Here is a 27,788-nt window from a genome sequence, read left to right as displayed (position 1 = left end):
TCATCATCCCCGCACCTACGGGTCGGAGGTGCCCCCACAGAAGTGGGACCACACATCGTCATGCCCCCAGACTACGGGTCGGAGGTGCCCCCACAGAAGTGGGACCACACATCGTCATCCCCGCATGTTTCACCCATGGAACCACCAGCCTGCTACCCTTTAGGATACCCGAGGATACCCACAGGTGGTCTCCATAGGCCCCACGCAAAACCACGGAATCAAACCCTGAATGTAAAAAAAATAAACCTGGCCTATACATTCAATACATACACCCTCCCCCCCAACACCTACAGTACAATAATGTGCAAAATAACTATTATCCAGATATGGATAATAGATTAATTGCCCATTATTAAAAACATTAACTAGCATATACAAATAAATAAAGTACTACTGACCTCATCAATATGAAGTGTCCGATGCCAGCGCCTTCCTTCTCTTGCCCACACAATACATAGCCAAAACCAAGGCAATACATTGCAAGTACATTCAGATATCAATTAACCCCTTAAACACCTTATCGGATAATAACCGCAAAGGTAATTAAGGGGTTAAGCCACACAGGCACGATACCCACCCTTCACCCATGAATTTGTACTGTGGCTTCATCATGCAACTATATATATATATATATATATATATATACTGTATATATATACAGAGAGAGCGATATATACAGTATATATATATATATATATATATATATATATATATATATATATATATATATATATACACTGTATATATATATATATATATATATATATATATATATATATATATATATACACACACGTTATATACACACCCATGATAAACCAATATACAGTACAAATAAATGTAGAAGGGTTATCAAAAGCATACTGCCCTACAACCAAGTAAACAAAAATCAAAAGCCAATACATTGCAATTACATTCAGATATCAATTAACCCCTTAAACACCTTATCAGATAATAACCGCAAAGGTGATTAAGGGGTTAAGCCACACAGGCCCGATACCCACCCTCACCCATGAATTTGTACTGTGGCTTCATCATGCAACTATATATATACTGTATATATATATACACAGAGAGACAGAGAGAAAGAGAGAGAGAGAGAGATATATACAGTATATATATATATATATATATATATATATATATATATACACACACGTTATATACACACCCATGATAAACCAATATACAGTACAAATAAATGTAGAAGGGTTATCAAAAGCACTGTCCTACAACCAAACTCTTCTCCATACATACACACTAAATTAAAATCAATTTCCTTTAATATTCATAACTGATCTCTCAATCTACTGTAAATCATCACTAAACCTCTGAAAAGCCATTTAAACAACTTACATTCCAATATAAATGATGCCTAAATATCTATGCACCATATACATTCTGCAAATTAATCAACCAAGTAAACAAAACTCAATTAGCAATCATTATTTACATCCCTAAACAATTCACACTAGATCCCGAACAATAAAACCATTAACAAATTCAGGCCTAGAGCAGAACAATTAAGCCTTTGAAAAAATATATGTACCGACAAAAATACAACCTTTACAAACCAAGCCTATCCCTGACCTTCCTCAAACACACAATACAATACCAAGGAATACTGTACAGTACATCTATCTAATTTTAAAATACTTTAAACTCACAATAAAGCATACTGTAGCAGCATACACAAAATAATTTAAAACACATACAATCCAGCTTTTAAAACAACATCATTTCTTACCCTGTACTGTACTGTATGTATATATCTCCCTAGACATATATACATACAAAAAAAAAAAAAAATACACATGTTAAAAACTTTTGAAAAAATTAACAAGTTAAATAAAATACATTTCTTTACTGTAGTTCTCTTACCATTACTTGCCCCCACCGACTCCCGTTGCCCAGCTTACTCACGAACCAATCCACGATCAGGAACCCATAAAATAAAAAACCATAAAATAATAAACATTAAACTAAAAATCCAAACCAATCCACGGGTCTTCTAGTTGTAATCCATCTTTATCTTCATCTGTGTTCTTCTTTCTTCTATCTCCTTCCAGCGGGGCGGGGCGGGGTCTTCTCCCCGTCTGCGGCCACGCCCTGGTCTTCTTTCTTCTCCGGAGGTCCTTCCTCCGCGGCGTCTGGCTTCAAAATGAGACGACATAGGCTTTTAAAGGCCTATGACGTCACATTTTGCGTCATGGTTCCCACGGTCCTGATTGGACCGTGAAAACCATGTGTTTTGGCCGACAAAAAAAAAATGATGACGTCACTTAAAGGGAATGAAAGCACAGCCAATCAGAATGGCTTTGCTTCAATTGCCTTTAAGATGACGTCATGAAAAGGCACATGGCCGCCTTCACATGGTATGGTAGCCAATCAGAGTAGGGATGGAGTTATTAATTGTGGGGCTGCTGTGTGTGTGTATTTTTTTTATTGTGGGTAGCGGGAGGGTGGGTGAATGGGGTATTAGCCCCAACGGTGCTTGTTTAGGGCTTGCGGGGGGTAGCGGGAGGGCTTAACCCCTTCATGACCGTAGCGGTATTAACTGCTACGGTCGTGAAGGGGTTAAGTGCACCCGCAACCCCCCCGCAAGTCCTAAACTCCCACCAAGGGCCAAATACCCCCCCTCACCCATCCCCACCCACTACACACAATAAAGCGGGCACGGTGGGTTAACCCCTTCATTGCCTTAGCGGCTATCCGCTATGGTAATGACGCAGCATTTCTGTATTTTTAATAATATTGAGCAGGAGCAGGGGGGGTCCCTGAGCATTAATTTCTGGCTCAGGGAACCCCCTGCTCACTGTACAATATTATTAAAATACAGAAATGATGCTTCTTTACCATAGCGCATAGCCGCTAAGGTAAAGAACGACTGTTTATTTATACTGTATATTGTATGTGTTTTATTGATACTGTACATGTGCAGAGGGTCTCCAGAGCAGAAGCGCACAGGTTTCAGGTCTGGGGACCCCGTGCCCCCCGAGATACTGGCCCCTTTAGGGGGTGCCGGTATCCCTCTGCTCTGCTTGGTTTACAGGCCGCGGTCACGTGATCGGACCTTTAAACCAAGCAGAGGGATACCGGCACCCCCTAAAGGGGCCTGTATCTCGGGGGGCACGGGGTCCCCAGACCTAAAACCAACGCGGTTCAGCTCCGGAGACCCCCTGCACATCTACACTATCAATAAAAATGTATTTCAACTGTATTTATTGTCATTTATTTATTTAGATTTATTTATTTATTTTTTGGCGGCTGCTGTGCTGTGTGTGTGTATTTTTTTTATTGTGGGTAGCGGGAGGGTGGGTGAATGGGGTATTAGCCCCAACGGTGCTTGTTTAGGGCTTGCGGGGGGTAGCGGGAGGGCTTAACCCCTTCATGACCGTAGCGGTATTAACTGCTACGGTCGTGAAGGGGTTAAGTGCACCCGCAACCCCCCCGCAAGTCCTAAACTCCCACCAAGGGCCAAATACCCCCCCTCACCCATCCCCACCCACTACACACAATAAAGCGGGCACGGTGGGTTAACCCCTTCATTGCCTTAGCGGCTATCCGCTATGGTAATGACGCAGCATTTCTGTATTTTTAATAATATTGAGCAGGAGCAGGGGGGGTCCCTGAGCATTAATTTCTGGCTCAGGGAACCCCCTGCTCACTGTACAATATTATTAGAATACAGAAATGATGCTTCTTTACCATAGCGCATTGCCGCTAAGGTAAAGAACGAGTGTTTATTTATACTGTATATTGTATGTGTTTTATTGATACTGTACATGTGCAGAGGGTCTCCAGAGCAGAAGCGCACAGGTTTCAGTTCTGGGGACCCCGTGCCCCCCGAGATACAGGCCCCTTTAGGGGGTGCCGGTATCCCTCTGCTCTGCTTGGTTTACAGGCCGCGGTCACGTGATCGGACCTTTAAACCAAGCAGAGGGATACCGGCACCCCCTAAAGGGGCCTGTATCTCGGGAGGCATGGGGTCCCCAGACCTAAAACCAACGCGGTTCAGCTCCCGAGACCCCCTGCACATCTACACTATCAATAAAAATGTATTTCAAATAATTTTTAATGTGCGGATGTTTGCGCAGAGAGAGAGCAGCGGATTTCTCTCTGCTGCAAACACATCACGCCCCCGCCGCCCAGTATGTATATGCATACAGTATACAGTACTGTATGTGTACAGTACTGTATGTTAGGGCTTATAGGGGTTGTTGTTATACAGTATATATATATATACAGTTTATATACTGCATTACAATTCATTATAGGGGACGGCTTCACAGAGAACAGCTCGCAAGCGCCACCTTGTGTATTTTCACGGCATTGCAGTATTTCAGCAAGCCGGAATAAAAAGCTTAAATCCCTGCCGGAAAAGAACGCAATGCACTCTGGCAGAAAACGATCAGAAACCTGAATACACCCGAGTATACCCGAATTCGCGGGACTTGCCGAGCTCGAATAAAGTGTGTCGCCAGTGTATATCATGGGGTTACCTGCCAATTAGGGATAATATGATTTAAATATTCACCCATAATTTTATTATATCATTTATTAAATCAGGTATAAAAACCGATGCAGACATGAATGAATACTATCACTATATGTCATCCAAGAGCAAACAAACTGTTCACATTTTCTCTATCACTTCAATTGTGCATTAATTTTATATTTAATTATAACCTATGAAGTGTTTTAATATTGCAAAGTGTACAGGACATTGGTTGTCTTCTCTTATATCATTGTTATACCAATTGAGTACATTCACATGTTTTTAATTTCTAGTAATCAACCAGTAGTTGGTTTGATTAACATACACCTGTATAAATAGCATGACGTACTTCCGTCACATATCCCCGATGAAATCACCGTGAGTGATTAAACGCGTAGGGAAGAGGTTTTTTTAAGCTATTGAGAATTCATTCATTCACTCACCGTTAACTGCTAATGCACCACGGACGCTCTTGGGACATTTTGCTTACTGCTGGGTCTTACATCCGCCTTTGCGGGGTCACACTTACCATACCTCCCATCCGGATACTGCTGTGACGGTAGTGGACTTCCGGGTCATGCTGTGAAGGGCTGTGCAGTTCCTGTACCTCTACTGGATGACTGTTTAAAGAAGCTGGGACGTCACAGAAGGAGAGAGGGGCGTGCAAGTGGAGCAACATCGTTGTGCATTTGGCGAATGAGTATACTCATTACATGCTTTTACCTTTTATCCATTTGTGAGTTTAAATTTGTTGGATCTACCATTTTTTATTAAATTGCATTTTTTCATGCTGCACTAGGATCGGGCGCTTTCTTTTCTTGTTGTTCACAGATTTCTGGGAGGTCGTTGGTCCTTGCGGAGAGCAGCCAGATCCTAATCCATGGACCCTTTTTCCATTTTTATTTTTTATGTTCATTTTTATTGACTTTTTTCATTTTTTTCATTTTTTCACTATCTAAGGGTTTTTTTTCTGTGTGTTTCCTACAACACATAATTATAATCGATTTATGGTATTTTGGTCGCAACATAAATATTTTATATTTCTCTCAATTGGTATAGCATGGTAGTCAGTAGCCTATAATATCTAGCTATTTTATCCTATATATGTAATTCAATATATTTTTTTGTGTTTTTTCAATTATATTTGTGTGTAGTTAATCAGCCATCACAGGTTTACATTATTTTTATGCCATTTTTTTACTGCTGACGTTAGATTAGTACTTTTTAATTAGATATTCAGTGTTAGATTTACACCTGAGGAGCGCAGTCCTTTTTTGTTTGTGTATATATATATATATATATATATATATATATATATATATATATATATATATATATATATATATTCATGATATGGTGGGTGTAGGAGTTTGAGCTAGCTAGGAATGTGTGTTATAGCCCTGATTGATCAACTAATTACTGACATGGTTGTTTTTTTTAAACACACAGGGGCCTATGCAGAGAGCAGCGCTAAAGTAAATCTCGCCATTTTTTTGAGAAATTCGCGCAGAAAACAGCAGAAAATGGCGAGGTACGAAAAACGCGCCATTTTTTTTCTTTCTATTTCTGAATCTCGCCGCGCGGCTGGCGAGAACCTACATCTCGCCAGTGTTAAAAATATCCGAATTCAGAAAGGCGCGATCGCCATCTAGCGGCTGTTCGCGCCAAGAAAATGGCGCGATTTTCTACAATTACCTCCGCCAAAAAAAGTTGGCACGAAGCTGGAGCTCGCCGGCCATAGGGAAAAAAAAAATGCGCGATTTTTTTTCTCTCACTTTTCTGCAGCGCTCATCTCTCCCTTTTAAACTCGCCACACGCATTCATGCCATGAATTGCGAATTTCGCCCATTTCTGCATATGGAGAAAAAAACTCTCCATTAAAGCTACTTTTTCTTAAACTCTCCAATTTAATCTAGCGCTGCTCTCTGCATAGGCCCCACAGTGTATGTTTGGAGATGCAGTGTTGGTTTCTCCGGCTAGCGTTTAGATTTTTTGACATAACCATTTTTAACCCCGCCTGCCATGAGATGGTCCTAAGCAGATTTAATGGCTCATCGGATTAACACAGTTGTGGTCCCTGCATTTCAATGGAACGCCAAGAGTCCCTATAAGACACGCACAGTCAGAGAGACTGAATCAGTAAATCGCGGGGCTTTTATTTTATTTTAAAAATACAGTATTGTAGCAGGGGGTCTCTGTAGCTGAACCGCATTGATTTTAGATCCGGGGACACCCTGCTTCCTGAGTTACAGGCCCCGTTATGGGGTGACGGTATCCCGTTGCCAATGTTTAAATTCTCCCGCGTCACGTGATGAGATATTTAAATGCATAGGAGATAACGGCACCCCATACTGTGGCCTGTATCTCGGGAAGCAGGGGGTCCCCGGATCTGAAATCAATGCGGTTCAGCTCCGGAGACCCCCTGCTACAGTACTATGTTATCAAAATAAAATAAAAAGCAGCTTCATTACCTTAGCGACTAATTAAAGTTCTACTTATCCCTTCAAGGATGAAGGCCATTTTCATCCTCCTCGTCTTCCTCTTCTTCAGTGGGCACCAACAAAAACATAACTACTGGCCACCAAACCCTTAATCACCTTAGCGGTTATTAACTACTAAGGTAATTAAGGGATTAACCCCCTCCCACTACCCACCCAGAAGAGCTAACCACCCACCCCAGGGCACATACCCCCATGTCCTCTACCCAATGATTGGCACAGTGACACACCGTTGCCACTATGCCAGTCAATATGCAGCCTGCCTGCGAATCCCCAAAACAAGCATCAAACTTCAAAGACATTGAATTTTAAACAAAAAAATGCCAAGGAACCAATTGATTGGGCCTATGGGCATGAGCTTCCACTATGCAAGTCCATATTCAACATGCCAATCTCAAAAACAAGGCTCAAATTAAAACCACATTCAATTTCCATTAAAACAAAAAAAAAAACAATACACTAATTGATTGACACAGTGGCACACTCATGCCCTATGGGCATGAGTTGCCACTATGCCAGTCAATATGCAACATGCCAATCTAAAAACCAAGCCATTACAATAAAAAAATGCCAAGTTACCCAATGATTGGCACAGTGGTACACCAATGTCATATGGGCATGAGTTGCCACTATGCCAATCAATATGCCACCTGCCAAACAAGCCTACAACTAAAACCACATTCAATTTCCATTAAAACAAAAAAATGCCAATAAACCAATTGATTGGCACAATGGCCCACCTATGCCCTTTGGGCATGGTCTGTCACTTGGGAAGCAGGGTGTCCCCAGTCCTCAAACCAACATGGTTCTGCTCCAGAGACCCCTAACCCCTTGCACATCTACATTAGTAAGAAAAGACAAATGTAAGCAATGTTAAAATTCATTACCATAGCGGCTATCCGCTAGTGTTATGAAGCTGCTTTAATGTAATTGTTAATAATAGTGTGTAGGAGCAGGGGGTCTCCTGAGCTGAACCGCTTTGATTCCAGCCTCAGGGACCCTCTGCTTTCCGAGTTACAGGCCCTGGTATGGGGCATCGGATGCCAGTAACTCAGTGATTAAAAATATCTTGTCCTGTTACTCGGGAAGAAGTTCCCCGAGGCGGAAATCAAAGCAGCTTCATTACCTTAACGGCTAACCGCTAAGGCAATGAAGAGGTTGAACACCTGTGCCAGGAATATTGTGGGTAGCGGGGTGGGTGAAGGTGGTATTTGGCCCTTGGTGAGTGTTTGGGACTTGCGAGTGGGTTGCGGGTGGACTTAACCCCTTCATTTCCTTAGCGGTTAATATCACTACGGTAATGAAGGGTTAAACCCCTACCGACCCACCCGCAAGGCCTAAACACCCATCCTTCGGTCTACTACATCCTTCACCCACCCCGCTACCCAAAATCAAAACAATACACACAACAGCCCCACTACCCACCTCCTATGTCCCCAAGACACATTGCAATATCTAATACACCACCCACCCTCTGTGCCCCCCATGAAAACATGATTTATTATTTTACACACACGATTAATACCCAAGGCCAGTTGAGGTCTCCCCGGTGGTCCTGATGGGTGTCCGCAGGTTCCACATTGCACCCGGGGTGTGCCCACGAGTGCCTGGGGGCCTCTTTGGGCAACCAGATGCCCCATGGGGGTCCCCATTGGTCCCCATGAGTGTCTGGGGGTCTCCGGGTTCTCCCCACAAGTGTCTCGGGCCCACAGGTCAGGGGGCCCTTGGGTGGTTCCCACGGAGGTCTGGGGGGCCTCAGGTGGTCTCCATGGGTCACCACTGCCCTGCGGTACCAATCCTGTATGTAAAAAATAAAACATGTCCTACATTTCAATAAATACACCACCCACAACCAAATACATACAGTACAGTAATGGGCAAAAGGGCTATTATCCAGATATGGATAATAGATTATTTGCCCATTATTAAACACACATTAGCCAGCATAAATAAGGTAAATAAATACCCCTACTTACCCCTGGCAATATGAAGGGCGTCCTCGTCAGCTTACTGCAGGTCCCTGTCCTCCTTTGGCAGAAAATACATAGCAAAAAATATATTCTAATGTCCCCTAGTCCCACAATCACCATAGCAGTTAATAACCACTAAAGTAATTAAGGGGTTAAATCACCCTCTGGCAATACCGACCCAGGAGGCCTAACCACCCTCCCCAGGCAACTACCCCTCCCTTCACCCATTCATTGGTACAGTGTGTACATACAGTGGTGGCCGCTCTGAGTCTAAAGCGGCCGCCACCGCGGGAAATTTAAAACCGCGTGCAGGTGCCGGTTCTTGCCCGATGCGTGCTGCGCAGCCGCGCGGCACTGGTGCCTCCATTGCCTCCGTAGCCGCCGTTCCACCGGCATCCCGAAAATGTCCCATGACGCTGGGGATCAGCTCTGGGGAAGTAGAGCGGAAGCAGACGCTGGGAAGCCGAGGGGGTGCAGCCAGCGGTCGCGGTCCAGATGAAGGGAGGAAGGGAAGATGCGGCTGGCGCACGGCCACGTTCGGCCACCAGCCGAAAAAAGCCCAGGAATATCACGGGCATTTGTTAGAGTCAGATGTGCCGCAGCAGTAATGCCCATATAATATGGCATCCTTTACCAATATACCAAGATATCAAGAAGGATTAAAAACACAGACCCAAATAAAAACATTACATAGCCAAATCAAACAGCACATATAAAAATCAACACACCACAAAATAAAATACGGAACATAGACCATTAAATAGATAACAAATGTCAATCAAACAATTGAATGGCACAGTGAGTACATAATGCCCATAGTATGGGCATCATTTAACACTATGCCAGTCAATGGTCAATCTAAAAGAAACAATTACAAACAAGATCCAATGCCATCAAAAGAATCAGAAAATAAAAACAAACCAAGAAGTAAACACAAATTACCAACAATCAATTAATCCAATCCAAAATAAATTCCACAATTAAAACACCAAAAACCATTATGAAATAAATGAAAGCTCAAAGTAACCACCATCAGCCAAAATCTACTGTAACTACAAAAAAGCTACTATTACAAAGCAAGCACACCCCCTTAAATAAACTATTGAAAACACCATTCAAAAATACATTCTGCTAAATGAAATTAAAAATTAAATTGCACAAACATTCTTAAACCAACAAGCAAAATACATTTAAAATGGTCTACTACAGCCAATCAGATTGGGGATGTATTTCCCACGATCTGATTGGCTCAAGTACCATGTGACATTGGTCATCTTGCTTTTGATGACGTCATATAAAGGGGAAAGGAAGCACAGCCATTCTAATTAGCTGGCTTCATTTCCTTTACATGACATCACCAAAAAAAAAAAGAGAAACGAAAAGCACATGGTTTTCACTGGCCAATCAGGCCCGTGGGAACCATTTGCAGAAAATGTGACGTCATAGGCCTATAAAAGCCTATGTCACCTCATTTTACACCGAGGAGCTGAGACGGAGGTAACTCCAGGATAATATCACCAGCAGCTGAGGTATGCGGACGGACACCCCTGCATGCTGGTATGCGGACGGACACCCTGCATGCCGCCACGCGGCTTGAAGCATCGAGAGATGGAGCTGACAACTACTACCACTGTATGAGGTGAGACAGCCAGGCGGAGGACGCACTAATAGTGGTTCCTACTTACAGGCACAAGTCCTCAAGACGGATCGTGAGTAGGATTCCAATTTTAAACATTTCTTGGAGGAGTTGATTCTATTAGGATTTTTTTGGGGTCACAACCAATGAACTCATATCCAAGCTTTTTTAGCTTTTTGCAGCATTTTAGTTTATTTCACATTGTTAATAAATTTGCATCCAATAGGAGCTTTTTATATGCCTATAGTGTACTGGTAATATTTGTTTAATCTAATAATAGGTTTCAGTTATACGCATAGTATTTTCAAAGGTAATGCACCATTGGGGTTTTGTATGCCTTTTTTCTTGTCATTCACATGTTTCCAATATTGGGTGAGACTGCAACAAGGAACTTTGGAACACTAGCAATTTGGCGTATTTCACCCGGAATCTTCTAAGGGTTTGATTGGCTATTCAAGCCTGTCTAAGTGTTTATTGGTGCCATATAGATCATTTGCATATTCAGATCTTTTCTGGTTTGGAGAAGCCAGGTTGACTGGTTAGGCAGCCATTGTACTTCAAGGACATTGGACTCATTCACAGTTAATATATTTTGGTATATTGTTTGTTGTACTTTACTAGTGCTTGTTCACTAATTTTTCTCTATATGGCTATGTAATGTGTTTTATTTGTCTATGTTATGACTGTGCTTTAATCGGGACAGATTTGTTTAATCCTTCCCCATTTCTTGATATATTGGTAAATCATGCACATATTATATGGGTATGATGTACCAATGAATGGGTGAAGGGTGGGTACTTATTTTATTTATAAAATATTTTACCAGGAGGTAATACATTGAGAGTTACCTCTCGTTTTCAAGTATGTCCTGGGCATAGAGTTAAGACAAATAATACATGGTTACATAAGTGTACAAGGTATACATTATATACAAGTTATTGCATGCACAGTTTAAGAAAATGTATATTATAGGCGTATGTAACAGTTACAGACCAGATTAAAATGTGAAACAGATTTAGGATTGAAAGAACTTAAACTGGTGGTGGATGTGAGAGTCTCCGTTAGGTTGTTCCAGTTTTGTGATGCACGGTAAGAGAAGGAGGAAGGCCGGATACTTTGAGCTTTGGGACCATGAACAGTCTTTTGGAGTCAGATCTCAGATGATAAGTGCTGCATGTGGTAGGGGTGAGGAGCTTGTTCAGAAAGCTCTGTAGCTTGCCCAGAAAGTATCTGAAGGCAAGACAGGAAAGGTGAACTTTATGTCTAGACTCAAGTGATGACCAATCTAGTTGTTTGAGCATTTCGCAGTGATGTGTGTTGTAGTTGCATTGGAGAACAGAACGACATATTGAATTGTAGAAGTTGTCAAGTTTTCTAATGTGGGTTTGGGGTGCCGAGCCATATACTGTGTCTCCATAGTCGATAAGTGGCATTAGCATCTGCTGTGCAATATGCTTTCTGACAAGCAGGTTTTGGATGTCAGGGTATCAATGTGCATCCTGAATGTTAAGTGGGAGTCATAGTGGGTCCGGGGTGGGTATCGGGGCAGGGTGGGTTAACCCCTTAATTACTATAGCAGTTATTTACCGCTAAGGTGATTAAGGGGTTAGGGGCCATTAGATTGTATTTATTATGTATTCTTGCTGACATCAGAGGGCAGGCACCTGCAGTAAGATGACGAGGATGTCCATCATAATGCCAGGGGTAAGTAGAACTGTATTTATTTACTTTATGCTGGCTAATGTGATTAATAATGGGAGAAAATAATCTCTTATCCATATCTGGATAATAGTTATTATGCCCATTACTGTACTGTATGTGTTTGGTGGTGGTGGAGGGATTGATTTAAATGTATGCCATGTTTTATTTTTTGACAAACAGGATTGGTGGAAAAACAGAAATAAACTGTGCGCTACTATCTATCTCCTTATAATTGAATACAGTGCAGTGACTAAACCATATATAAATAAAGTAAACCACAATACCACAGTGAATAAGTGATTAAATAATTAAATTATAACATAACCGTGTGGTTGATAAGGGCGTCTGCTGCTATAAACATTAGGGGTGGCTCAGCACCCCACACACTCTAAGAAATGGAAACAAAAAGAAAACAGCGCACAACGCCAAATAGTGAAGTAAGTAATAGAATGTATTACAATGTTAAAGGGGTAATAAATCTGTGTACATCAGATGGATGTATTAATGCCATCATTTTGCCTATATTCATCCTTTGGATTTGTATCACTATCAGCTTATATTGGCTGCCACCGTGCTAACTGAGCGATTTCTGCGCCGGTAAGAGACTGTAAGGGACTCTCCTTCCTCCTCCCTATTGATTCCTCCATTGCCACGAGAACTGTGACGTCACTCCGCTACACCACGTGACGGAGCGGCATCGTGGCACGCTGTGTAAGCCCCTGCAGCTGCGGAAGTGTTTGCAGAGCAATTCCAACAGCTCTGGACTGCCCTAAGATCATAGCAGCTGGGAAAAGCAGCAAATCTACACAGGAGAGACGGGGGACTGTAGGGGAATTCCCCTGGAGGCAGTATATCGCCGGTTGAGGAGCGGTCCCACTAAGTGTCTGAATCTGCAGTATTACCAGGCTGCTTGAAAGGAATCCCCTTGTGAGCAGCGTCCTGCTGTGTGAGGAGTGCATGAAGGATCCCATGCCCCAGAACCATCATAGAGGCTCCTGCAGAGACAGCTGAGTGCCAGACCGTCCTGTTTAACAACTACAGAGTGGTAACCAGTGTGTTATGCACTAAATGCACATGTTATTTCTATCTGATGTACGCAGATTTATTACCCCTTTAACATTGTAATACATTCTATTACTTACTTCACTATTTGGCGTTGTGCGCTGTTTTCTTTTTGTTTCAAACAGGATTGGTACCTCCGGCCTGCGGGGGACCACCCGAGGGTCCCAGACACCTGTGAGAACCACCGAGACACCTGTGAACAAGCCGAGGGCCCCCAGATCCCCGTGGGAACAACCTGAGGACCCCCGGATGCCACGGGTACCTCCTGAGGACACACGGGGACACCTGCGGGGAAGAACCTGGGGCCCCACAGTTGTGGGGGCCCGCGGACCCAAAGGGACCACCCGAGGGCCCCAGACACCCATGGGAACCACCTAGGGCCCCGAGACCCCAGTGGGGATGACCTGGGGACCCCCGGATGCCCACAGGTACCACCTGAGGACCACATTGTGGCCCACGGACACTTGCAGGTATCACCTGGAGGCCCAGAGGGCCTGGTGAGGACCACCCGGAGGCCCCCAGACACCCATGGGCACACACTGGGGTGCACTTTGGGGCCAGCGGACACCCGTTGGGACCACCGGGGACCGCCGCTAGACTGGGGTATTAATCCTGTGTGTAAAATAATAAATAATGGTTTTATGGGGGGGGGGGCACTTTGTGTATGGTTGTTTTATTACATATTGTAATGGTTTATTGGGGGCCTAGTAGGTGGGTTTTGGGGCTGTTGTGAGTATTTGATTTTATTGTGGGTGAAGGTGTATTAGCCCCAAGGATGGGTGTTAAGGCCTACAGGGTAGGCAGCGGGAGGGGTTAACCCCATTCATTACCATAGTGGTATTAACCGCTATGGTAATAAAGGGTTAACCCCTCCTGCTACCCACCCGATAGGCCTAAACACCCATCCTTGGGCTAATACACCTTCACCCCCGCTACCCACAATAAAATAAAATACTCGCAACAGCCTGTGATGGTGAGGGGGTACCCAGGCCAATAATAAAGGTATTATGCCTGGCTGGGTGCCCCTGAGCCATATTGGGGAATTGTAAAGTGCCAGCTCTGCAACCCAATGATGGCAGAAACACTACAAATGTAATGAGAATGTATGTGTGTCTTACTATTCCGGGAGTGTCCGGCAATGGAGAAATCACTGCTTCAGCACAGTAAAGCAAAAAACCCGGACGCTCCTTCTGAAGAGAAGTGGTAAAAGGGGTATATATAAAATACATTTTTTTACAACCTTAAAACAATTGTGCAAGGGTCCCCTCAGTGATGTCGTCTCTCCTATGACTCTGACCCCTATAGGATCTATCCAGGATCCTTATTATGCAGAGAAACAGGGGAAAAAAGGCGGAGCACAGGTAGAGGGATGGTATAGTGGTATACAACTGTAAAAGACTCTATATAACACTCTAATAGAGGCTATGTGGGATAATAATAAAAAATGCAAACACACTTACACGGCCTTGTGTAAGTGCTATCACATCAAGGTATCTTTACCGGTCTTCTTTTCTTCTCTCACTTTCTTTTCTGTGATGTTATGTGTTCTCTTCTTCTTTTCTTCTTTGGAACCGGATATGATTTTTCTATTCGGCGACGATTTTTCTTTCAGGCGTTGCCCTCAAGTCAAACAGAAAATATATGCATGTACTGTATGAGCAATATACACTTAAACACAAACAATAAGACCAATGTTCGTTTTAGGCAAAGGTCAACCGTATTTAAGGCAGTGAATAGATAAATACATAAATAAATACAAACACTCACACGGCCCAGTGTGAGTGAAGCCTATATGGGGGGTATCTTTGCTACTTCTTAAATAGCCGCCTTGTCCAGTCCAGATCATCAATGTTTATATTGCACGTGGGGAAGTGAACAAAGATATTAAATGTTAATACGGAAAGCACATAGCTCACACGACCTTGTGTGAGTGGATTCACGTACTGTAGGGGTGTCTTGAAATGGTGACAGGTGTTAAATAGAGATTAAATGATGAATAAATAAATCAAATGATACTCACACGGCCATGTGTGAGAAAACACACATAAAGGTATCTTTAGTGGATGCTGGTCTCCCCTCTGGGGGGAGAGATGAGTGACTCCTACCTCCCAATACAGAGGCACATAGAAATGTTCCAATAAGTACACATAAACTTTATTAAAACTAAAAAGTAATAAAAATGGAGCACAAAACTCTTAAAATAAACAAAAAGAAATAATGAATAAAATTTAATACAAAGATGCAGCAAGTCCATTGGAAGATAAGACACGCAGGGACAGACCAGAATAGTAAGACCGGGCTTGGAGAGTGAATCACATTCACGTTCCCTGTGAAAACAAAGAAAAACCTGGCGCCAAAAGTTCATTGGATAATCCTGTACTCCTCAGGATATCAGCACACTTGCTTGACAGGCCATGTAGGGGAAAAAACACAAACAGACACAGATCATAGTGCAACACTGTAGGGTTAAAACAGGTCTACACTAATACACACACTGCACATATAACATAGAGATGCCTAGTGACTATAAAAACTATTTATTAAATAAAAAGAACTATGCTATAAAATGGTTTGGACAAATGAGAACACCGCTGGTCATCCAGATGGGAAAAATCAGAGCCCTACTTAAAAGCAGCAAGGCAAATACAGGCAATGCAACAAAGAGTCCTCCAGGTGCTGCTGCTAATGTCTTTGCAGAGATGTGATTCCTGCTGCACCGCGACTCTCGTGCTGACTCTCCCTCCAGGGGTTAACAGGAACAGTGGCAGTGTTGGAGGCCCAACACTGTCTCTGCAAAGACATCAGCAGCAGCCGGAGGACTCTTTGTTGCATTGCCTGTATTTGCCTTGCTGCTTGTAAGTAGGGCTCTGATTTTTCCCATCTGGATGACCAGCGGTGTTCTCATTTGTCCAAACCATTTTATGGCATAGTTCTTTTTATTTAATAAATAGTTTTTATAGTCACTAGGAGTCTCTATGTTATATGTGTAGTGTGTGTATTAGTGTAGACCTGTTTTAACCCTACAGTGTTGCACTATGATCTGTGTCTGTTTGTGTTTTTTCCCCTACATGGCCTGTCAAGCAAGTGTGCTGATACCCTGAGGAGTACAGGATTATCCAATGAACTTTTGGCGCCAGGTTTTTCTTTGTTTTCACTTTCACTTTCTCTGTCAGTACTGACAGTATTACTAGGCAGCCTTTATATATATATATTTTGCAATTGTCACACTGGTGTTTTAGTCTTTAGCGCTTGTGCACATTTTTTCTTTTTCACATTCACGTTCCCTGGTATATGCCCCAGGTTCAGAACATCTCCCACCAGGTATAAGGTGGCGAGAGTAATGTCATTTCTGGTTTAAAGTGTATAAATGTAACAGTGTTTCATGTGAAGGAAAAAATGGTTTTAAAGTCCGGCACTTGGCCGCATTGAAAGCGGTTTTGTGCTAACTCTGGCTAGGAAGCTGAGATTTGCTGTGAGCGCCGGTCAGGTAAAACCATGAAAAGTCATATAGCGTAACTTTTAGAAAGTTATATAAATATTGGTGAATGAAAGTCCCCCTATTTTATTTGTCCCAACATATTGGTCAAAAGGGATTTTCATTTGAAATGCCAGCAAAAGAGGAAACACTTAATTTGCAATCGCTGTCATTAGAAATGCATGGCAGGAAATTCCTGCAAGTGAGTGGACCATATTCAGCTACGGAGTTCTAAAGCATCCCGCTGGCTCAATGCTACGATGTCTTGGAAAGACCGAAGTTGAAAGGCTCAAGCCGACTAAGGTGTGAAATGGGGAGGTGTAACCAAAGTACCCCTATCTTAGTGTAAAGTCCAGGCAAGTTAGCAAATGGTGACTCGCCCAGACTGAGTGTCACCAGGTAAGGAGGTTGGGTCTCATATATACTAAGCGTCAAAGTGCGAGGTTCGCACATGCCCTTAGCAGAATGAGAAGCCACCTCTGCCAGGTTTGCTAAGTATTGGCAGCCCCGGGATAGGTGGGGAAAATTATTCCCACGGAGTGCTTGACTGCACAGGTTAAGTATAGGAGTTTTAACCCTATAAGAATCCGTGCAGCCCATCAGGAACCAGATTCATCTAAGCTTCATTTGCAAACTTTGTAACATCTTGACAAGATTTAAGAGTTCGTCAGAACTAAGGTTCCAAGATCCAATACTACAGAGGCAGAATGAATGAAGCAACTACGACGGAGTAACAGTGGTTGCGAGTGGTGGCACTGACCAAAGACTGTTTCCAGCTCTGTTTGTTCACAACTCCCGCTACTTGGAAATTGCTCCTAGAGACATTTGTTTCCAAGATTTCGTTTTGGGAATTTTTTTTTGTTTGCCCTGTCCCAGTAAGTGTATTTTTAGTGTAATTGTGTAACATAGTGTGTATGTCATTTGTGAAAATAAATTACAATTGATTTTATCTCTTTGCTTTGCTCAATCAAAGGATCCGTGTATAAATGTGTTAAAAGTGCAGGTCTCCCATGACAGCCAACATATGGTTGCAGAGTTGGCACTTTACAATTCCAAGAAAAAAGGGGGAGGGGGGTGTGGATGGATAGGGCGCTTCAAACAGTGATATAAAAGTGTCTAAAATTAACACATGAAGTGATAAACACACTAATAAACCTTACACCAACCAGTGGTACAATAGTGATAATAATAAATGTGTGTAAATACAGTAGCTGCTCAACTTCCTCAGGTGGGATAGTTCCAACTCCTGAGGAAGCAATTTGGCAAAACGTGTAGAGTTGACGTGGTGAACCGGGGACCTGAGAGACTGGCAAGACAGGAGCTGATACCAGACACAGATTGTATTTCCGCCCTCACCTGTGACGCGACCGCGGAAGTGACGCGACGGAAGTGACGTACGCGGAAGTCAGTGGTGAGGTGCGAGTGAGACGCTGGAAAGCTGCTTGCAGACGGGGTCTTTCAGATTAATCGGCGGTTCTCTCCCCTACCTGTGTGTTATTTGGAACATGTGAGTTGATCTTACTCGCGGTGATTTTAAATATATTGGCTGAACAGTATGCACTATTGTGGTTTTCTCTCTATTTTTTTGTATGTATACCACACCTGCCCATTGAGGGATATCCTGGTACCTACAGTTGAAAGGGCTCCAGTCAGAGAGAGATGGATCTCTGACATGCCATAACGCACGAGTTGTTTTGTGAGTTCTATTCTTAGAGACTATAGATTGACATTATTGGTCTTTACAGTCTGCACTATATTTGTTTTATTTTTTCTTATAAATTCACGATTCACCTGGCGCTCCTCCTCACCCCCGAACAAAGAAAACTTTACAATTACCCAATATGGCTCAGGGGCCCCCAGCCGGGCATAATACGTTTATTATTGGCCTGGGTACCCCATCACCATCATAGGCTGTTGTGAGTATTTTTTTTTTATTGTGGGTAGTTGGGGAGGGTGAAGGTGTATTAGCCCCAAGGATGGGTGTTTAAGCCTACTGGGTGGGTAGCGGGAAGGGTTAACCCCTTCTTTGCCATAGCAGTATTAACTGCTAAGGTAATAAAGGAGTTAAGTCCACCCGCAACACCCCCACAAGGCCTAAACACCCACCAAGGGCCAAATATCACCTTCATCTACCCCCGCTACTTACAATAAACCTGGCACAGATGTTTTACCCCTTCATTGCCTTAATAATAGTGGTAAGCCGCTAAGGTAATGAAGTTGCCTGTAAATGCATTATTCCTGCGTCTGATTCATGCTAGGGGTCTCCAGTGCTGGTATTAATGGGTATCAGCTCCAGAGACCCCCAGCATCAATCCGATGCAGGAGGAAGGCCTGATTTTTTCTAAGTGCCGTCTCGCCGCTCATCCACCGTTTCTCCCCACCTTCCTACCAACTTTTTGTGGTGGGATGATTAGGAGAGAAAATCGCAATTCTAGAGCGGTGAAAAAATGGCTACAAGAAAAGCTGGCGATGAGCGGCGAAAAAATGGTTTATCGGCAAGCGGTTGCGGGTTTGTTTTATTTCAGGAAAAAAAGCCTGCAATTTTTGCTGGCTATATGTGGCTTATCGCTGCATACTGCATGAGGCCCTTAATGTACTAGTGCAAACTGATGAGGCTTCTGCTGTTTGTCGCACAGACCCCACGCTCTGTCTGCAGTGAAAGCTGCCTTCCTGGATACAGAAAGTCATCACGGACAGGACAGCCGTCCTGCTGCTATGACTGTATTCCTTGCCCAGAGGGAGAGTTTTCCAATCAAACAGGTAAGAGAAACATTCAGCTTATGCTATGTCCCCCATATTAATAACTATAATATTCAATGTTCTTTTTGCTGTCAAAGTGTTGTACTGTATACCGTATGGTACTGTAGGATAGAGAATGCTCAATAATTAATACCCACTTCCTCAGGATACAAATGCAGACTTACTGTCCTCAGCATCACAGAAGAACAAGCAAAAGTGTGTGGCGCAGGGGACAGTGTCTGCTGTGATAGAGCTGCAGAGGCGGTGTGGGTGACCGCGCGTGGGCAGCGGCACTGAAGACAGCAAGTCTTCCTACATCTGTACAAACTTTCAATCCCATTACCCGTATACAGTAGGTACAGTACCTCCAGGAATTGGAGTGAATTCATGAGCTTTCTAAAGGTTACATTTTTGGTGAATTTAAAAAAAAAATACTGTAGGTGCAATATTCCTAATAAATACGCATTCAAGTCATCCGGGGAAAAAAATGTTTGTAAATAATGTCAATTGAAAGCTGGTTATGTTTCCGTTCCCTTATCAGCTGCTTTATTATAATCTTACTGCAGTTTAAACCCCAACGAACATTTAATTGTTTTTATTACAGGTTTGGAACAGGGATCTTCCAGAGCTGAACCGCACTATTTTCAGTTCTGTGGACCCCCAGGTTCCCAAGATATTTACTAATGAAGTTACTGGTATTATTTCCTGGTTTAAGAAGGGAATTTAGATTCATCCAACAGGAAGCCACTCTGATGGTAGGTTTAGCTGGCCTCACATAATAAAGGTGAAGACCGGCTAGCTATCCCTAAAACGTGTGTTGTTGGCCGCTTATGCACGCTTGCTTGGCGGACACATTTTGCATGTTTTGACCCCTTGTGGAAAATAGCCTCATAACTGGGAGTTAGGGAATGGGGTTATTAATGTATATATTGGTGGGGAGGGGAAAGGTACAGAGAAATGTATATAATGTAAAGCACTTTTATTTCTGGTACCACTGTTTTTTTCCCCAGCTAGCAGGCTTGCATGGTGTATTGTATGTCTTCATTTCTATGAAGGGAGACTCGTGATTGAATGAGCTGAGGCACCTGCATAGAAATGCTGGATTGAGACAAGGGCTGGGAGCAGCAAGGTGTTAAGACATTTGTTGAGCTGGGAAAGGCTATGTATCAGGTCGGGGATGGGCTCTCAATGGGGAGAGCCTTTGTTCCTCGCAAACACTGAAGCGCCTACCCAGCGGTAGGTATTGGGCTGGCCAGGGGAAGCCAATGCTGAGACAGAGTTCCTAGGTTCGGTTCCCATTGTCCAGTTCGAAATTTCCTGCTCGCCAGAAGCCCTGTCATCACAGAGCGGTCTTCAGCACCTTAACATACCCCGTCCTCTGACAGGTAAAGCCAGGCAAGCCCCAGGCTTGGGATTGGCTGCACCATCTCAATCCATGCACTGGTTGGTCGGTGACTCCTTCTCCCTGTAAAAGATGGCAAACTTCTTCAGCTGCACCCCCTGCCCGGGAGCTGCAGCATTTGCAACCCCCCTCTGCAAATACTCAGCGTCAAAAGCTGCCACGGGTCATGTGCCACCACGTCACGTGATCCCGCCGCGTCATTTGACACACGTTACCATGGCGACGTGTGACGTCACATGACCCCGCGGCGTCATTTGACGCCACGTTGCCATGGCGACGCGTTGCCGAAGACACAGCTGAGTGCAAGTAAGTGAGTTACAGAGGCCTCTCGCCTTCTCCGGCTCCAATCGCTGATGTAAGGAGCACTGCTGATCAGAGTACCAGAGCGTCCTGTGAGTTTGACGGTGATAGCACTGGTGGGATATTCAAAGTTGCTACAGACAAAATAGCATTTTGTGATACCAGGACAACAATTAGACAGGGTAAGCCTACCTGTAGAAGGCCCTGCACCTAGTCGAGGACAGAGTCTACTCCACAGGCCCCCAGTTGGTATTGTAACTTGTTATTGTGTATTTTGATATGTCTGCTGGTTTGCCATAATAAATTCCATTTATTAAACAACTCTGTCACATCTGGTGATAATGATCTCGGTGGTTTCGGTCTAAAAAGTACTGGTCTTCCGTGACAGCCACAACCGATAATGTTGCAGATTCCTTTTGGCCTGAGATTTGGCAGTCATTTTGATTTCTCTCAGGGAGGTTTAACCCGGTAATCTCAGATATCATGGGGTCCCCACAGATGAAAATAGTGGTGTTCAACTCAGGAGGACCCACGGGTTACCCCTTGAGGAGTAAAACACAAGTAGGAGAACCTGATTGTTTAACTACCCATTCCTGCTTGAAGTTAGAGATAGAAAAGAAGGACTACATAAAAATCTTAAAATGACAGAAAAAAACAGACAATACTGTAATTGCTCTATGGATCACAGATAAAACAATTGTACGCAATTCCTGGGTTAGAGGGGTATAACTAGTAAGGTAACTTCATATATATAAATATGTTGTTCAATCACGCTATACATACACTGGCGACACACTTTATTCGAGCTCGGCTAGTCCCACGAATTCGGGTATACCCGGGTGTATTGAGGTTTGTGACTGTTTTCTGCCCGAGTGCATTGAGGTATTTTCCAAGCAGGGATTGAAGCATTTTATTCCCGCTGGCTGCAATACTGCACAGTATATATATATATACTGCATTACAATTCATGAATTTATGCCATCTGGTAGACACGCGAAGCATTGCAGCCTATTAAATCCTAATCATTATCATTTAACAGATCAGCCGCCCGTCAGCCAGGCATGAACCCAGGCTGGGAAGGCAAACGCAACGGGGCTTGTCAGAGGTGAGGAGCGGCGCATTCCAGGTATCTGCCAGGTACATACCGGGTATTTGCTCGAATAAAGTGTGTCGGTGCAGTACTGTACCATGCTTCATGGATTAAAGTCACAATACTTTCAGATGTATACATAATGAACAGAGAATTGTATATGTATTCAATGGCATATGTGTCTTAACTCTATGATTTCATATTTGGTGGGAATGTCTCTTCTGTAAGTTACTAGAAATGTGTTAAATAATGTTGTGAATTTGTACTGAATACACTTTCCACTAAAGGAATTTTGCTTTTTCATTTTTAGATATGAGCACCTGTGTCAAATGCCCAGCAACTCAGTGGCCAAATAGTAACCGAGACGACTGCATAGATAAAGAAATAATTTATTTGTCCTATGAAGATCCCCTGGGAACATCTCTTGCTTTGATATCTGTTCTGTTCTTTCTTCTCACCACTTTAGTTATGGGAATATTCATCAAATACCAAAGCACTCCCATTGTGAAAGCCAACAACAGAGACCTCAGCTACATTCTGCTTCTCTCTCTCAAGATGTGCTTCCTCTGTAACCTGATATTCATTGGTCACCCCCTCCAAGTGACCTGTATTCTGCGACAAACAGTGTTTGGAGTCACCTTCTCCATTTCTGTCTCTTCCATTCTAGCCAAAACTGTGACTGTAATCATTGCCTTCAATGTCACCAGGCCAGGCAGCAAGTTAAGGAGCTGGATGGGATCCATAGTGTCTAACTCTATCGTCCTCTTCTGTTCTCTGACTCAAGTTCTAATATGTGCTGTTTGGCTGGGAAGCTCCCCTCCTTTCCCATACTATAACATGGAAGATGAGATTGGGAAGATATTACTTACATGTAATGAAGGGTCACTGATTGGATTCTATTGTGTACTCGGATACATGGGATTTCTGGCCTTTATCAGTTTCATTGTTGCTTTCTTAGCCAGAAACTTGCCTGATAGTTTTAATGAAGCCAAGTTTATCACATTCAGCATGTTGGTGTTCTGCAGTGTCTGGATCTCCTTCATTCCAGCCTATATGAGCAGCAAAGGCAGATACATAATAGCTGTAGAGATATTTGCCATCCTGGCTTCCAGTGCTGGGTTACTGGGTTGTATATTTATTCCTAAATGTTACATTATACTTCTCAGGCCTGAAATGAACACTAGAGCCTATCTAACCCAGAAAAAGTAGGCTGGCAGGAGAACCACAACTGCCTTTAATAGATTCCTGAATATATTGAAATGAAGAATATAATCTCTTCTGTATCTATATAATAACACTGACTTTGGTTTCCATCACATAATACTTAACATGTCTATGTACAGTAGAGGAACATGCGATTAAATGCTTTTCATCTCCTCTTAATGATCAACCCTCCTTTCTGTTATAAATTATACTAAGAACCCAGTAATAAAATAATGTTATTTTGCCAGAGTCTTCCTTTTAAGTACATAATCCTTTCCCCCAAAAGATCAATGATTACCACAGTCTTAAAAATAATCCACATTATATTTTTTGGTTACATTTCTCCAGAACAGATAAAATATTCATGTTATACCAGATGTCATGTTACTATTGTTTCTTCAGGGGGAGACTGGATTCGTTATTATATTAGACAAAACCTCAGTAAAGCAGAGAAAAGATAAATAGTCAGCAGTGTAGAAAATATAAATGAGCATAGTAATTGGTTGTCCCTTATCTTCTTATCTCAGATGTGGGTAATAAATATAGAAACATAGGATTTGCCCACCTGGTCAGTCCGTTCTCCTACAGAATCTACTGTAAAAATGTAGGCCCCATTTAATTCTTGTCTTTTTTTCATATTTAGTATAGCTTTAGGTCTATAAGTATTTTTCATTTCCCTTCTTGTACATACAGGTGCGCCGATGAGTATTCTAACACTTGCCTTACACTTGCCTTTGAAAATCTGGGGCTATAACCAACAAGATCCAGGTACATGCTGCATAATGTACATGCTGCAAACATTTCAGTGACATTTCTGCGGAGACTAATGGCCCATCAGATTAACACAGCAGGGGTCCCTGGCAAGACCCCCGCTGTTAATCCGGTAGGCCATTAGTCTCTCTGCAGAAATGTTGCAGCATGTACCCAGCACGTTTTCAGCATGTACCTGGGTCTTGCTGGTGATTGCCCCTGATTGGTTTTAGAATACTCATCGGCCCTACAGTATTAGCCTCTACCATCCTGGTTGGAAAGCTATTCCATAAATAATAACACCAACTTTATTTCATATTGTGTTTTTCTCCTAATGGGACTCAAAGCACGTCACAATTACAGTAAAGCACCCGCTATGCAGCACATAAGAATGTTACAGACACAGTCCCTGACCAGATGAGCGTACAATTTATGTTTTTGGTGCTTGAGGCACATGAAGATAAAAAGTTATCTTTTTAGTAAAGAAGTACTGTACTTCCTCACATTGAAGAGAGAGAGGCCCTAATAGAACTTTCCAAAGAAACCTCTATCGTAATTAAACCCTCTGATAAAGGGGGCAACATTGGAGTCATGACTAACAACGATTATGTAAAGGAAAAAAATAGACTACTAAGTGATAAGAATTGCTATAGGGTCCTTGACGGCAATCCAACTCTAAAATGTAACTCTGAACTCATTCACATCTTAGATGCAGGAGTATCAACAAAAGCTTCGAGTAAACAAGAGAAAGACTTTATTGTATTGTATTGTATGTCTTTATTTCTATAGCGACATTAATGTACATAGCTTTATGAAGGTTAAAACACCTCCTCTATCAACCTTCTACAGTCTCCTAAAGGAACATAAGAGAAAATCCCCACCTCCGGGCGCCCAATAGTATCGGTAGTATCGGTTATTGGTAATCTTACCGAAAAGGTCAGCCAGTACATAGACTATATTTTAAGACCATTCGTTACAGCCCTGCCCACTTACTTACAGGACAGTAAGGACGTACTATAAAAACAAGATGGATCTCTATCGACAGTGACACACTCCTGGTGTTACTTGACATGGAAAGCCTCTATTCTAGCATCCCGCATGATGTAGGAATAGGGGCAACAAAATATTTTGGGGAGAATGTTATAAAAACCATAATAAAGTGGTTGTTGAGCTTCTAACATACGTACTCACAAGGAACTTTTTCCTCTTTGATAGTACGCTTTTCCACCAGACCCACGGTACAGTTTTGGGGACTACATGTGCCCCATCTTCTGTGAACTTGTACCTGGGCTGGTGGGAAGCAGAGACAATATTTTCAGAGGGGATGGAAACATATGCTGACAACATTACATTATGGGTAAGATAACTTGATGATGTGCTTCTTCTCTGGAAAGGGGACTCTACAACCCTGAAGAAATTCATCAATGTACTCAATTAAAATCAAACTAATTTGAAACTTTACTACAAGTATAGTATGAAATAAATTAACTTTCTGGATCTAAATATCTCAAGAGGACCGAACAATGTATTATGACTAACACACATGTAAAGGACACAGCTACCAATAATCTTCTACGTGCAACAAGTCATCATCCACATAACCTCATTAGAGGGATCCTGGTAGGACAGTTCCTATGTATTCATAGGAGCTGCTACACAGATGAATGCTTTGAGGCGCAAGCTTCACTTACAGTATCTCCACTTACAGACTCAAAGTTTTCTCCAAAGGGGGTATAGCAAAAAAATTGTGAAACAAGCATACAAACGGGCGAAATATACACAAAGATTTCAGTTACTCGAGGACAAAAAAGCAGGAAATTAGCAAAAATGTATCAATTTTATTGGTACTTATAACCAACATTGGGGGTCTATACAACATTTTTTCAAAAAGCACTGGCATATTCTTAGGGACGATAACGATCTCAAAGACATCCTTATGCCGTACCCATCCATCACAGGTAGACGACCTCAAAACTTTCTCCTCATTCAAAGTCATTATGAGAGACAAATCAGACCTACCTGGCTACAGCCTAAACCTAAAGGTTCTTTCAAGGGCACCCAATGCAAAGCCTGTGAGTACATCAAAATAAGCAAAACCTTCAACAACTGGAACAATTCCAAAGAATTTAGTATTTGATATTTCATTAACTGCTTATCAACAGGGGTAATATAATCAATTGTAATTTCGTAGAAGAATACTCAAACATATTGGGGCTGTAAGAAACAAACTAGATACCCCGGTAGCTAGACATGTACAGATTAGACACCGAGTATTCTAAAGCTTGCCTTAAATAGCCCGGTTACATTCTGGGTACGTGCTGGGTGTAACCTGGCTAGTTTAAGGCATTTCTGCATTGACTAATAACCCATAGGATTAAAACAGCAGGTGTCCCTGGCAGTCCCATTCAGTGTGAATGGGACTGCCAGGGACCCCCGCTGTTAATCTGATGGGCCATTAGTCAATGCAAAAATGCTGGGTCTAGTTTAAGGCAAGTTTAAGGCATGTACACAGCATGTATACTAAATGACTTGCCTAGGCGCCACAGCTTTCTAATAAATTATAGAGTGTAATACAGTGCAATTAAATGATGTTACCCGACAGGGTACTTCTCAAACCTTCCAGGGAAATATGCTCGGATTTCCCACAAGTACAGTCGTGATTGGTTGTGGAAAGTGAGCGACCCAGTCAGGAAAACAACATGTGAATAAAAAACATATACAAACAATTATAGTGCAGTATTGTGATTCAATGATAAGTTAATATACGTGAATCTTAGCTCTGGGGGAGAACCTACTTACAGCACAATGTAGGGTAAATTAGCTTTTTTCTGACTTTGTCAGATAGTGATAAGGTATTGAGGTTTTCTTTGGGTAGGACTTTAATCCCCTCTTGATCTTCCCTTCTGAGGGTTACTCCATGGATGGTATAGCTCGGTTTCCCATAGAATATATATAAAAGAAGAGCAGAAGAAACGGCCAATAGTATAGCTTGCAAAGAACAGAGTTTTATGATCAATGAAATTGTAGGACATGTACTCACATTCAGTACACAAATATCAGACACATAAAGGTATCTTTATGTGTCTGATATTTGTGTACTGAATGTGAGTACATGTCCTACAATTTCATTGATCATAAAACTCTGTTCTTTGCAAGCTATACTATTGGCCGTTTCTTCTGCTCTTCTTTTATATATATTCTATGGGAAACCGAGCTATACCATCCATGGAGTAACCCTCAGAAGGGAAGATCAAGAGGGGATTAAAGTCCTACCCAAAGAAAACCTCAATACCTTATCACTATCTGACAAAGTCAGAGAAAAGCTAATTTACCCTACATTTTGCTGTAAGTAGGTTCTCCCCCAGAGCTAAGATTCACGTATATTAACTTATCATTGAATCACAATACTGCACAATAATTGTTTGTATATGTTTTTTATTCACATGTTGTTTTCCTGACTGGGT

The 27,788-nt window shown here is 42.5% G+C and overlaps 2 protein-coding genes across 2 annotated transcripts in view; both read left to right on the top strand.

Moving 5' to 3' along the window:
* The window catches only part of LOC142499946 (vomeronasal type-2 receptor 26-like), a 72,290-nt gene extending 52,649 nt beyond the window's left edge, over positions 1-19,641 (top strand). The window contains exon 5 of the mRNA XM_075610003.1: positions 19,477-19,641. Coding sequence (XP_075466118.1) covers positions 19,477-19,641 — 165 coding nt within the window. The remainder of the gene's footprint in view (positions 1-19,476) is intronic.
* Positions 19,642-22,683: 3,042 nt separating this feature from the next.
* LOC142499945 (vomeronasal type-2 receptor 26-like) lies at positions 22,684-23,816 on the top strand. Its single transcript, XM_075610002.1, has one exon. It carries the CDS (start codon positions 22,684-22,686, stop codon positions 23,578-23,580), a length of 897 nt encoding a protein of 298 aa, XP_075466117.1. The 3' UTR covers positions 23,581-23,816.
* The last annotated feature ends 3,972 nt before the right edge of the window (positions 23,817-27,788 follow it).

Source organism: Ascaphus truei, chromosome 7 (genome assembly GCF_040206685.1).
Source record: "Ascaphus truei isolate aAscTru1 chromosome 7, aAscTru1.hap1, whole genome shotgun sequence".
Lineage (NCBI taxonomy): Eukaryota > Metazoa > Chordata > Amphibia > Anura > Ascaphidae > Ascaphus > Ascaphus truei.
Note: the sequence above shows the minus strand (reverse complement) of the source record. Positions and strands in the feature narration are given on the sequence as shown.